General features: G+C 43.8%; 1 protein-coding gene across 1 annotated transcript in view; it reads right to left on the reverse strand.

The window, feature by feature from the left end:
- Positions 1-12,890, reverse strand: part of CPS1 (carbamoyl-phosphate synthase 1) — a 161,802-nt gene that overhangs the window by 69,939 nt on the left and 78,973 nt on the right. Inside the window, exon 21 of the mRNA XM_028704780.2 lies at positions 10,400-10,518. Within this exon, the coding sequence (XP_028560613.2) occupies positions 10,400-10,518 (119 nt within the window). The remainder of the gene's footprint in view (positions 1-10,399; positions 10,519-12,890) is intronic.

The following is a 12,890-nucleotide window of genomic DNA, read 5'->3' on the forward strand; positions in this document are numbered from 1 at the left end:
AGCTGAATCCTCCTTCCATTGAGCACTGGAGGGTGGTAAGGAAATTTTACCATCAAGAAAGATGCATTAGTGGGCAGTTGGTATAAAAAGGTTGACTACTCCTGACCGGAGGGATGCTTAATTTTCAAGGGGAAGCAGGAAAACCTGGGGAGGCAAGAGCAGCAGTCCCCCTTCCCCTTTCCCTGTGTGTTGTTGCAACTCTGTGTGAGAGAGAAATCCGGGAGGACATTAATATTGATAAGATGCATGGGGGTGCCAAACTGAGCCTTTGACCTGGGCGTAAGAAAGTGTGGTTTCGCCCCTGATGAGTGCACTTCCTGTGCATTTCAGCCATTTCCACCCATGGGGAGTTAATCTATACAGGAGGATTGGTGTCTCTCTGGATGAATCATGCACATTAGTTCCCTATATGGAGATTTGGAGTTTATATCTTTTAAACTTTTCTTTTGCAAAGCGCGTGTGACACTCAACAGAAAAGACAATGGTCTATTGATGATCCTTTGATCTTTCTTTCATTCCAGTCCACTGTTTTCAGCTTGCAAAGTCTCAATCTAAGGTTTTCCTTCCAGTTCTTATATCTCTGCAAACAGAAGTCCTATTTCCAGAAAGCAAAAATCTATTTTCAAAGTACACCTTTGTGCTCTTTCAAGATATATGGGCACAAAGAATGCCCCCCCCCCTCAAAAAAAGTATTTCCCTCTATTTCCAGAAGCTAGTGTACAACAGAACTTTTGCTACAAACAGGATTGCTTGGAGCTGCTTGGCCTTGACAGTTGAAAGCATCAGGACTTGAAAGGACTTGGCTAGAAAGGCTTGATTGAGTCAAGGAACGAGCTGGGCCACCAATCTTACTTCATAGTACAGTGGTACCTCTGGTTACGAACGGGATCCGTTCCAGAGCCCCATTCGCAACCTGAGCAGAACGCAACCCGCGTCTGCACGTGTCGCTTCTGCACATGTGCGTGATATCATTTTGAGTGTCTGTGCATGCGTGAGCGGCGAAACCCGGAAGTAACCCTTTCTGGTACTACTGGGTCACCATGGGACACAACCTGAAAAGATTTAACCCGAAGAATCTTTAACCCGAGGTATTTGAAAGCGTCATTTTAGGGTTGAACAACAAATGAACAAGCAGTTCCAGAGCTTTTCAGCTCCACTCTTTGTTCAACTATTTTACAGCAAAGAAGGTAACAAAGCTGTTCCAGGACTTCTGGCTGCTGGTGAGGGATGGTCCAGCATGACTGAATGGTCCCCCATATTTGTGTGTGTGTGTGTGGGGGGTGTTTTATAAAACCTTCACTGGATATGGAAATCTAGCATGTCAGGGAAAAGATTTCTAAGCTTAGCCTTCTCTCCAATGTGCTAGGCCTGTGCCATATGAAAGCCAGAGGGGCCGTGCTAGGAATGAAGAAATGAAATTCCAAACCTGAGACTAGCAATGAGGGGTTTATTGGAGCAGCATAACCACCACCGCACCCACATCAGAGGGTGAGGAGAAGGAAATGCCTCTTTGCCGTGGCAGCTCCCAGGCTGGCACCTCAAAGAGATTTGGAGCAGGCTCAATGCCATCACATGACCATGGAAGTGTAGAGTTGGAAAGAATCCTGAGGGTCATCTAGTCCATCCCTCTGCCAGCTCTGCCCCCCCCCCACCTCTAAAACACCCCAGTATAATTAATAACAAGAATAACCCAGCCCATTTCTGAGGTTGTTGCTGACTAGTGCTGGCCGGAATACGGCCTGTCATTTGGGCAACAGACGTACCAGGGTGCTGCTCAGGGGCGGATCCTCTCCTCACTGCTGCTGGAACTGCCCCCTTACCAAAGGCTGGTGGGGCACACAATACTGCAGGGAGGAGGGGTCTGCCTCCACCTCAGGGTTTGGACTGCCCTGCCTGAAATGAAGGATTCCCTGCACTCCCGTAGTACATGGGAGAGTGACAGAGAAAATCCACCAGAGCTTAGAGCAGTTATTGGGTTTTTTCCTCTGAACATTAGTGCAACCCTAATATATAACATGACTATGCAAAAGCCTTTGACTGTGTCAACCACAGCAAACTATGGCAAGTTCTTAAAGAAATGGGAGTGCCTGATCACCTCATCTGTTTCCTGAGAAATCTCTATGTGGGACAAGAAGCTACAGTTAGAACTGGATATGGAACAACTGATTGGTTCAAAATTGGGAAAGGAGTACGACAAGGCTGTATTTTGTCTCCCTGCTTATTTAATTTATATGCAGAATACATCATGCGAAAGGCTGGGCTGGATGAATCCCAAACTGGAATTAAGATTGCCGGAAGAAATATCAACAACCTCAGATATGCTTTTGAATTATGGTGCTGGAGAAGACTCTTGAGAGTCCCGTGGACTGCAATAAGATCAAACGCTTAATTCTTAAGGAAATCAGCCCTGAGTGCTCACTGGAAGGACAGATCGTGAAGCTGAGGCTCCAATACTTTGGCCACCTCATGAGAAGAGAAGACTCCCTGGAGAAGACACTGATGCTGGGAAAGATGGAGGGCACAAGGAGAAGGGGGCGACAGAGGATGAGATGGTTGGATAGTGTTTTCGAGGTTACCAGCATGAGTTTGACCAAACTGCGGGAGGTAGTGGAGGACAGAGGTGCCTGGCGTGCTCTGGTCCATGGGGTCACGAAGAGTAGGACACGACTAAACAACAACAAAAATATATAAAATATAACATATAACATGAGTTTGCTAAATGCAAAAATATAGAATGAACACAGAAACATCCTTGTTTTGTACCTCTCATATCTCTATACTAACACAGCAAAATACCTATTTTTAAAAATACAACTGACAATTATTTTTCAATAAATGTTCGGCAAAGTGAAGAGATGAAGGAAGCGTGAATTAAAAGCAACGGCCTTGCCCTTGCGGTCCTCTGCTCCTCACCTGCACAGCACGGCCTGTGCAAAATCTCTCAGGAAAGCCACCGTTTTAAATGGCTGGTCTCAGTTGTTTACCTGGAGATGGATTTTGTGTCACCTCTGCCACCTCCCGCTCAAGTCCCTGGACACAGAGCAAATATATATCTGAAACACATTTGCAGGATCAGCTGTTTTTGCACCTTTGGAACCAAGGATGCTTTCCTCAGAAGAAGGAAAGCCCTCTACAAAACATTTCCTTTACAGGTTTGTTTGAAGTAGCCGGGAGGGGGGATAGAGAGGATTCGAATCTATTGATTAGTCAACCGGCCGACCGTAGAGTCTGACATTAAAGTGGTATTAACATGAGTGTGTTCTAGGAGCTGCTGGATTACATCTCTATCCGTACCACTGAGTTCCTCCTATTCATAGCATTCCCTCTCCCAGCTACTTCAAATGGACTCATAAAGAAAAGATTTTTACTGGGCTTTTCTTCCTGTAAGGGTGCACCATAGATTCTAAAACATACGTAACCATAATCTGAACAGTTCCCCTATTAATTTAATAACGTGTGTATGTGTTTTCCATTTGGTTGGGGCAAGACAATTCACAGGAGGTACTTCACTATTGTTTGCCGCCTTACAATCATATTTTTTTTCTACACTTCATTAGTTTCCCCATGCATAAAAATATATATTTTTTATAAACCCTACCTCTTTTTTGCTGTTGTCACCATAACAGAAAATTCTCTGATTACTATAATTTATTTCACACCCTGAGACACGGCTACACTTTCCTATCGTTTCCATGATAACTGTATGAGAGTTTAATGATTTTGAGGCTGGAAGAATAATGGCACCAGCATAACTCTCTTATGTTCACAGGCTCCTGCAGGTATACCTTTTAGTCTTTCATTACTTCTAATCTTTGAGCAAAAGATTCCATAGCTAATGCAAACATAAAGAGGAGAAGGGCCATCCTTGACATGTCCTTCAGAAAAGGACAATTTCCTTCTTTATAAAGTGAGTTATAGGGAGGGTCTAAGAGTTCAGATTCACAAAGGGCTGTGGAAACATCAGCTACAAGCAGCTTGTACAGAAGCCGTACAAAGCCTTTTAACAAGAATTACAAGTACATTAAGTCTCCCCTCCATAAACCAATGGCAGCAACTAACCCCCTGCCATTGAGCAATCAGGATGATTTACAGGACAGTTAAGGAGAAGTAGAAAAAGCAGAGATGAAGTGAATAGTCCAATCACAGAAGCTATCTGTATCGGTGAAGCAAGAAATCTTTCTTTCCCTTGCCCCCTTTGTATTATTTGAATCCAGTAAATTACCAATCAGCAGTTGGTGGGCTCCATGTGAAATTTGCCCCTCTGCAGGGCACTGCCCTGGCTTCCACTATTGCCAAGCCAGAAGAAAAGGAAATGGAATTACCCAGCAGGCCATAGGGGCTGCGAAATGGTTATGGCTCTGGAGCCGGGGGGGGGGGGGGGACAATTACTCAGCAATATATCCATTATTAAACCCAGACGCCGATGGAGAATTGGGAATGTGCACAAGGATTTGAAGATGATTTCTTTGGGGGCACATTTCTAAGCGAACTGACCTAATTCATACCTAAAACACAGAATATGATTATCCTTTGGATTTTGCACTTCTCTGCATTGGGAAATACACATCTCAGATTTTAAAAATATCAAAATGAATAAATAAATAGTGCATTAAAAATGTGAATTGAACAGATTTCTGGCCCCATCCTCTACTAGCAAGACCTGAATCTCCCTGAAGTGGAAAACTGCAAGCTTGAAGAGAAGTTTTTTCTCTCCAGTACGAAGGCCTTTCACCTAGAGAGGTCTTAGTAAGAACAATTGTTGTTTGAACTATGAAATGCGTAAAAGCACACGTTTTGGTATGTGCACGCACATGTGCATCTGTTAAATCAGTGCCATGAGACACACGTGAAATACTATCACAACTCTTCCCTAACTTAGAGAGGGACAGATCAGCCTCATTTCCACTCTGTGCCAGCTTCACGTGCTTTCAAACGTAAATCAGTTCTGTCCAACCTTCTGCAGATTTAAAAAAAAAAAAAACTTTGAAAAACTTGCACTGAAATTGCACATATTTTATTCAATATGCATTTTGCATGAAATATGTGTTTTATATGCATACCATACACACTTTACTCACCCCCATAAATACACATGACCCATTCTATTTCTCCATTAAAATATGCATGTTGTAAGTATTTCCCCTGTAAAATACACATATTGTGCACATCGCAAAATTCAAAGAATTATCCCTTCCAATTCTTAATTATGTTCTGATTTATGTCCATAAACAACCAATTAAGTCGGATCTGTGAAAATATCCAAGATCCTTTCATGAGAGTCAACTCTCATGTGCCTTAAAAGAAAAGGTACTACACAAATCCACACATAGTAAAATAGCTTGAATTTCTTAGCAGACTGAACAAATGCAATGCAAATGGACTCATTGCAAATAGTGAAAAATTCTGGCTCATTTCAACCACAGGAACTATGAATGCATAAGTGAAATCAGAAAGATAATAAATCATGACATGGAAGATAGATTCAAAGTTACTCCAGATCAAGGGAAGTAATAGTACCATTCTATTCTGCCTTGGTTAGACCTCGAGTACTGTGTCCACTTCTGGGCACCACAGTTTAAGAAGGGTATTGACAAGCTGGAACATGTGACCAAGATGAACAAGGGTCTGGAAACCAAGCCTTATGAAGAACAGTTGAGGGAGCTGGGCATGTTTAGCCTGGAAAAGAGGAGACTGAGAGGAGATACGACAGCCATCTTCAAATATCTAAAAGGCTGTCACATGAAAGATGGAGCAAGCTTCCTTTTTTCCGGCTCCAGAGGGTAGGACCTGAAGCAATGGGTTCAAGTTACAAGAAAAAAGATTCCGACTAAACATCAGAAACATCAGACATTAAACATCAGAGACATTAAGAGCTGTTTGGCAGTGGAACAGACTCCCTTGGAAGGTGGCGAGCTCTCCTTCATTGGAGGCTTTCAAGCAGAGGATGGGTGGTCATCTGTCATGGATGCTTTAGCTGAGCATTGCAAGGGGTTGACTAGATAACCCTTGGGGGACCCGTCCAACACTACAATTCTATGATTATGTGTGAAACAGTAAATAACCTACTGCAAACTTTCTCCCCTCCTTCCATAGGCACTAAAACTGCAGCTGACTTTCTGGGTGAAATAAGAACTACATAATTAAAAATTTACCAATTGTCAAAGGAGCAACAGAACAAAGATTAGCTGAAAGCCTTCTTCATAACAATAACTGGAAGCTTTCTGCCAAGCTACTTCCCTGAACAGCACTTCCATGTATTGTGAGTTTCTGGCACCCTCTTGTGGCTGAACCTCAGAGAGCCATAAGCATCACGAAGGAAAAACGGACTACTGTTTTAGACACTAATTCATCAAGGAGGCTCTCTGGGCCTCATAAAATACAAAGAGAATGCTCACGTCAGCAAAGGATGGAGACCAATAAACAGCCTTGGTCCTCAATTTACTGCCGTCGGTTGCACTTTGTTTTATACAGTCACATAATAGAGTGAAATGCCTCCAAGATCATAGCTTTCTGAAGAGAGGAGAGAAGTGAGTCATACTGGATATATGGGCATAAAAAAGGGTAAAGGTACCCCTGCCCGTTCGGGCCAGTCTTGCCAGACTCTAGGGTTGTGCGCTCATCTCACTCTAGAGGCCGGGAGCCAGCGCTGTCCGAAGACACTTCCGGGTCACGTGGCCAGCGTGACAAAGCTGCATCTAGCAAGCCAGCGCAGCACACGGAACGCCGTTTACCTTCCCGCTGATAAGCGGTCCCTATTTATCTACTTGCACCCGAAGGTGCTTTCGAACTGCTAGGTTGGCAGGCGCTGGGACCGAGCGACAGGAGCGCACCCCGCCGCGGGGATTTGAACCGCCGACCTTTCGATCGGCAAGTCCTAGGCGCTGAGGCTTTAACCCACAGCGCCACCCGCTGTGGCATATTATGGCATAAAAAGTGGGGAGATTGACTGCTGGAATTTTGCACTAAAAGAAGGTCAGAAGCCTCCAATTCTGCACATGCAAATGAATGCACCTTTATGCAAATTAGTGCTGCTTGTGACCTCTGCTCTCCAGTGGGTCAAAGCCCGTCATGACCATTTCCAGAAAAAGCAACAATTCCATCAATGTCACTAAAGTCTCTATAGGACTCAGCATATAAGCAATTAAATCAACTGACTTGTGAGAGCAAACAATTGAACATTATATAATATTTAAAGGGAAAAGAAATACAGCCCAGATACCTGCTTTGATTGTTTCCCATACACTTATCTTCACTCTACCTTTTCAAACACACACACACACACACACTTTCAACTAAATAATTGCACAAGCAGGAGCCAGAACACACCCCACTGGCACAGAATAGCTTTCCTCCCTCTCCTTCCTCTATGTGTCCCCACACACAAAAATGGCTCTGGGGCAGCGGGAAATGATTGAACTGACGGAGGTCTCTCCTTAGGGCTGCTTCAGATTCCACCCATGATCTGCCTAAGGTTCCACCAGGAAGCAGAAAGGGCATTGCACCTTGAGGTTCTAATATTTATTCATAAAATGTCTATATCACCTTGATACATGCACAGTACACACAGCAGCAGAAAACTCTGCAAAGAGCTATCCAACTCACATCCTTGGTGCTTGACAATGGGGAGAAAAGCCCAGCACAGACTGAAGAGACACAGCAGCCTTATTTACCTCTCTGCCTTTAATAGAAAGTGTGCTATGTAAGTTACGTGGCTATTTGCTTCCATTCCTGATTTCCATTCCTGACCACAGGCAAACACAAACTACACAAATTTCCACTTTCTTTTCCGTTTTTGTTGGAATTCTCCAACCTCCCTAGCTGGGACTAAGATTTCAAAAGGCTGGTGGGGAGGAGAAGGAGCAAGTGGAGATCCAGCAGCCATCACTGCTCATTTCTCTCCATCCTAAGGAGAGCTCTTCATTCCCAGAAAATCATCATTTTTTAAAAGAAAGTTAAATTTTCTTTCCCATAGTTGTATGATAAACATTTGGTTCAGAAAGCTACCAATCTGCTGACAGTGATCTCAATCAGAAGCTCCATGTGGTTAATGCTGGCAGCTAATCAAAGGCAGGGTTTTTAAAAATGGGGTGTGTCTCCATTTTTGCGGAGATTTCTGCCTCTGGCTGTAACTCCCGTTCCCTGAACCAAAGAAGAACATTCAACCACTTTAATTCATTGTTATTCTTGAACAGCCACTCCTGTAGTTCTTCCTTCATCCGGCTTGCAGGAGTGAAAGGTTCTGGCTATGGATCTCATTATAACTGTTTAGATCTTTTTGCAATAAAGAGCATCCCAGCAATAATTACTCAAAAGTTTAAAAAAAAATAAATCAAGAAAGGACACAGAAAGCACAAGTGGACAATGGATGGCCATCCTACTGAATAGCGTAGTGCCTTTAAGGACACACTTCAGTGGGAAACACTTTGTGAAGCTGTCAAAATGGCATCCAGAACTAAAGTTTTTCTTTTCTGAAGGCAGCCAAATGACACAGGCTGTTCTAAAAATATTTCTTAGGAAAGCATTCACCCAAATGTGCTATGAGCCTGAGGACTAGGGTGACGGCAATGTCACTTCATTGGAAAAACTCCAAAATGGGTTCTTAAGGCAATTACTTGCTTGATATCCAGGTACACCAGCAGGTTTGCTGAGAGAAGAGAAAGGTTTGCCCTCTACTGAATTGCGAATTAACAAAAGCATGGTCCAGTGTCGGTGCAGGCTCCATTAAATGGCCGACTTGAGACTCCCAGAGAAGTGTTGGCATGAACAACTGAGATTGGCGGGAATGGGTGAAAATCTGCCAGGACGAAATGAATCTGTATTCTTTTCCTACAGAATATGTGGCCATGCTTGGCTTTCAACCCAATTTTAATCAGCAGATTGGGAAAGTCCGCTTATCTCCTGATACGGAAGGGATTGATAATATTCAGTCGTAGGCTGCCATTAAAAAAGACAACTGAATTCCAAGGTATTTGTCTAATGTTACCTATACACAAGTGAGAAACGCATTCATAGAATTACCGTACTGGCCCGAATATAAGCTGCACTCCCCCCCCCCCCCCAAGAAGCCTTGAATTTTAAAGATGCGGCTTATTTGCGGGTGAGGCTTATATTCGGGCCAATACGGTAAGATCTCAACAGATGCCGTCTGCTTCTTTGAATGACAGGTGCCATCCTATCCCTATAAGAAACAGATAATACAACCATTTCCAGAGGTGCGCTAACAATTTAGTACATTATTTATTGCACTGCCCACTGTATGGCTGCCTTAGAAGGAAAAGGCTATCTTACCTTGTGTCACAATGTGGCGGATGGGGCAATTCAGTATTATTTTTTATGTGACGAATATAAATACATATCCTATTAAGTTGCACAGTTTGCAACTGAAGTGAAGAAAATCCAAGTGAGAATCTTGAACCAAATGTTCAATGGTTTGTAAAAGTGGCTTTTTATAATTTGAGCAAGCTAAATCTAAGAGTAATCCCAGGAAGTTATAAAGTTTATTTTAATTTTGATTGCATTTTAAATGGAATGTATCCATGTTCTATGTCTGTGCTAATAGGCATTTTATGTACTATATTTGCAATGGCCTATGGCTACAAGCAATAAATATTTATTAGATTGGCATATGTGATGGTATTATTCATTAAACATATTTACTTCCCCCATTTTTCATTTTGCAAAACCTTCAAAGTATTCATTTTACCCATTCACAGTGCATCTCAAACCTATTTGCTTGTTAGCAACCAACACGGTTCACCCTAAATAAAGGTGCAAAGGCTGACACGGAAACAAGGAATAGGTTCAGAAGGAATGTGGATATAAAGAACCAACAGGGTAAGTTCCAGATTTTTTTGGGGGGGGGGGGACTGCCTGGATGGTGAGGGCAAGAGAAGTGGGGGATGCTGCTGCAACATAGCGAAGAAGAGGAGGAGAAGCAGGTCCAGGAGATTCTGAGGACCTACACTGGGGTCCGTCCTGAGGTGCAGACCTCAACCAGTGCCCAGCGATGCCAACCCTAAGGGCCGCCCTGGTGGCCAGCGCAGGTACTGTCTGAGAACACAATGAATGCAAGCCAGAGTTCAGACAAGGCAGTGGAGGAAATGAAGCAGAAGGTGAGGCAGGAGGAGGAAAGAAGTTGGCGCCAAGGGGGATGGGAAGAGACAGGATGTAACTCAGACTATCTTCAAAGCTGCAGACTGCCTCTGTTACCTTATTCTGGAAACATGCCCAGCACTGGTGCGTATCTTGCTAGTTCAAACATTTAAAAAAACGAGTATGAGTAGGGAAACCTTTGTTGCATCTGCATATGCGTATGGTGAAGCAAGCACTGAAGAGTTGGGATAAGCATGTGAATAATATGCTAAGTGAGCTTTAAGAGAAAGGAATTTGGCAGTCTTACCTATTAAGACTTTTCAAGCTCTTCTCCATGTTCACAATATTATGCATTTTATAGATGAACCATTTATCAATGGCTGTAAGTTTATGGATATAGTCTACAGGGTTGTTGTCATTCAAGGCCTGCCGGAAAGAGGTATTGATCAGTCACAGTTCATGGACAAAGAACTGGTTTGTTCATGAGTATATGATTAGTTGAAAATATATGCTAGGTATATTCTCCACCTTGGGCCCATCTGAGAAGGGGCTAAAGGAGTGTGGCTTCCAGCAGCAGTTTGGATGGGCTCTGTAAGCCACAAACTAAAACAATGCTCTGAATTTTGCTGTTGTTTTCACTTACTGAAAAGCACTTTTATGCTTAACGTCCTTTTGAGTTACAGGTAGGTAGCCGTGTGGGTCTGCCATAGTTGAAACAAAATTTAAAAAATCCTTCTAGTAGCACCTTAGAGACCAACTAAGCTTGTTATTGGTATGAGCTTTCATGTGCATGCACGCTTCTTCAGATACCACTTTTGAGTGCCTCTTTGAAATTGCATCTGTCCTGGACACCAGAACAAACTGTTTACAGTCCCCTACGAATTATTTTGAAAGTGGGAAGCTACACACAAGTCCACATGACTGTATGCAGAGCCAGGCGTGGGCATCGCTTTTACCAGTTACAGGGGCTCAGAGGGGATTAAAAAATAATGCAAAGGGATTCTCTCTAAGCTTCAACAGAGTCAGCTCTAAGTGAGCGTCTCCACACTTGGCCAGAGATTATTTAATTTTTCTTCTTACATTTATATTTTGCCTTTCTTCCACCACAGAAGTCAAAGCAGGGTCCTGGTGTTCCCAGGCGGTCTCCCCATTCAGACACTGACAGGGCAGATAGCTCAGGTGGTAGAGCATGAGACTCTTGATCTCAGGATCATGGATTCAAGTCCCACACTGGGCAGAAGATTCCTGCATAGCAGGGGGTTGGACTAAGTAGCCCTCAAGGTCCCCTCCAACTCTACAGTTCTAGGATTCTAGGCCTGGGCTTGCTGAACAAGGAGGTTGCCTCCTGTGCCTTCAGGCCATACAGGGGCAGATTACACATTTCTCTTGTTCCCAAAGCTCAAGAGCAGGCATAGGCAAACTCGGCCCTCTAGATGTTTTGGGACTACAATTCCCATCTTCCCTGACCACAGGTCCTGTTACCTAGGGATGGTGGGAGTTGTAGTCACAAAACATCTGGAGGGCCGAGTTTGCCTATGAATGCTCAAGAGCTTCCCTCAGCTGTTCCCTGATTGGTTCCTCTGCCATTCTGTAGTAGAGCATGCAGGGATTCTCCTAGTCAGTGGGTTGGCAGAGGAGTCTCCTTGCAAACAGAAAGTTTGAAAACCCTGCTGCTATATTTGCACAGGGCTCTGTAGAACCTAGGGACGCGGGTGGCGCTGTGGGTAAAAGCCTCAGCGCCTAGGGCTTGCCGATCGAAAGGTCGGTGGTTCGAATCCCCGCAGTGGGGTGCGCTCCCGTTGTTCGGTCCCAGCGCCTGCCAACCTAGCAGTTCGAAAGCACCCCCGGGTGCAAGTAGATAAATAGAGACCGCTTTCTAGCAGGAAGGTAAACGGCGTTTCCGTGTGCGGCTCTGGCTCGCCAGAGCAGCGATGTCACACTGGCCACGTGACCCGGAAGTGTCTCCGGACAGCGCTGGCCCCCGGCCTCTTGAGTGAGATGGGTGCACAACCCCAGAGTCTGGCAAGACTGGCCCGTACAGGCAGGGGTACCTTTACCTTTACCTGTAGAACCTTATTATCTATTGTAGAATATTTACAACATTCCTCTTGATACCTGCAGCTGACATTGGTATGTCTATTCAGATGAAGGCTTCTATACTTAATGCAGGCTTCAGTTTCCTTCTGAAGTAAAGAAAATCATTTATACCAAACGTCTTTTGTCCAACATTAGTCTCCATAGTTGAGAAGGCAGGTGCAATTCATGGACTAAGAAACAGTTTGTTCGTGGTTATATGGTTTGCTGAAAATATGTGCCAGGCAGCCCTGCACAATCTCTTTGGCGTGAGCCTTGAGTGCTTTGCCTCCCCCTTGAACTGCTACTTCAAGCAGCACTGCTCGGCCTTTCTGGAGACAGACTCAAGGGGTCCTGGCCTGGATTTCTTCATTGCATTTGGTTTTCAAATGCAAATAGTCATAATACTTTTCAATCCAACAAAAATAAATGACACTTCTTGAGGAGAGTGGAGGTTTAAATAAGGACTTTTGACAGGACCTGCAACATGACTTAATGAGGGTTTGCACTAATAGGGATAGATTGTTCATGCTCCAGGTGTCAGAACAATGTTTAGAGACTACTGACCAGCACACTGCCAGCTGTCTGAACTATATTTTAACAAGTGAAGAAAGGTGGATTGTTGTTGTTGTTGTTGTTGTTGTTGTTGTTGTTGTTGTTGTTGAACTAAGATACTGATTTATATAATTATGTATTCTAGAATAATCAATACCTACCCTTCTCAT

Source organism: Podarcis muralis, chromosome 1, assembly GCF_964188315.1.
Source record: "Podarcis muralis chromosome 1, rPodMur119.hap1.1, whole genome shotgun sequence".
Classification (NCBI taxonomy): Eukaryota; Metazoa; Chordata; class Lepidosauria; order Squamata; family Lacertidae; genus Podarcis; species Podarcis muralis.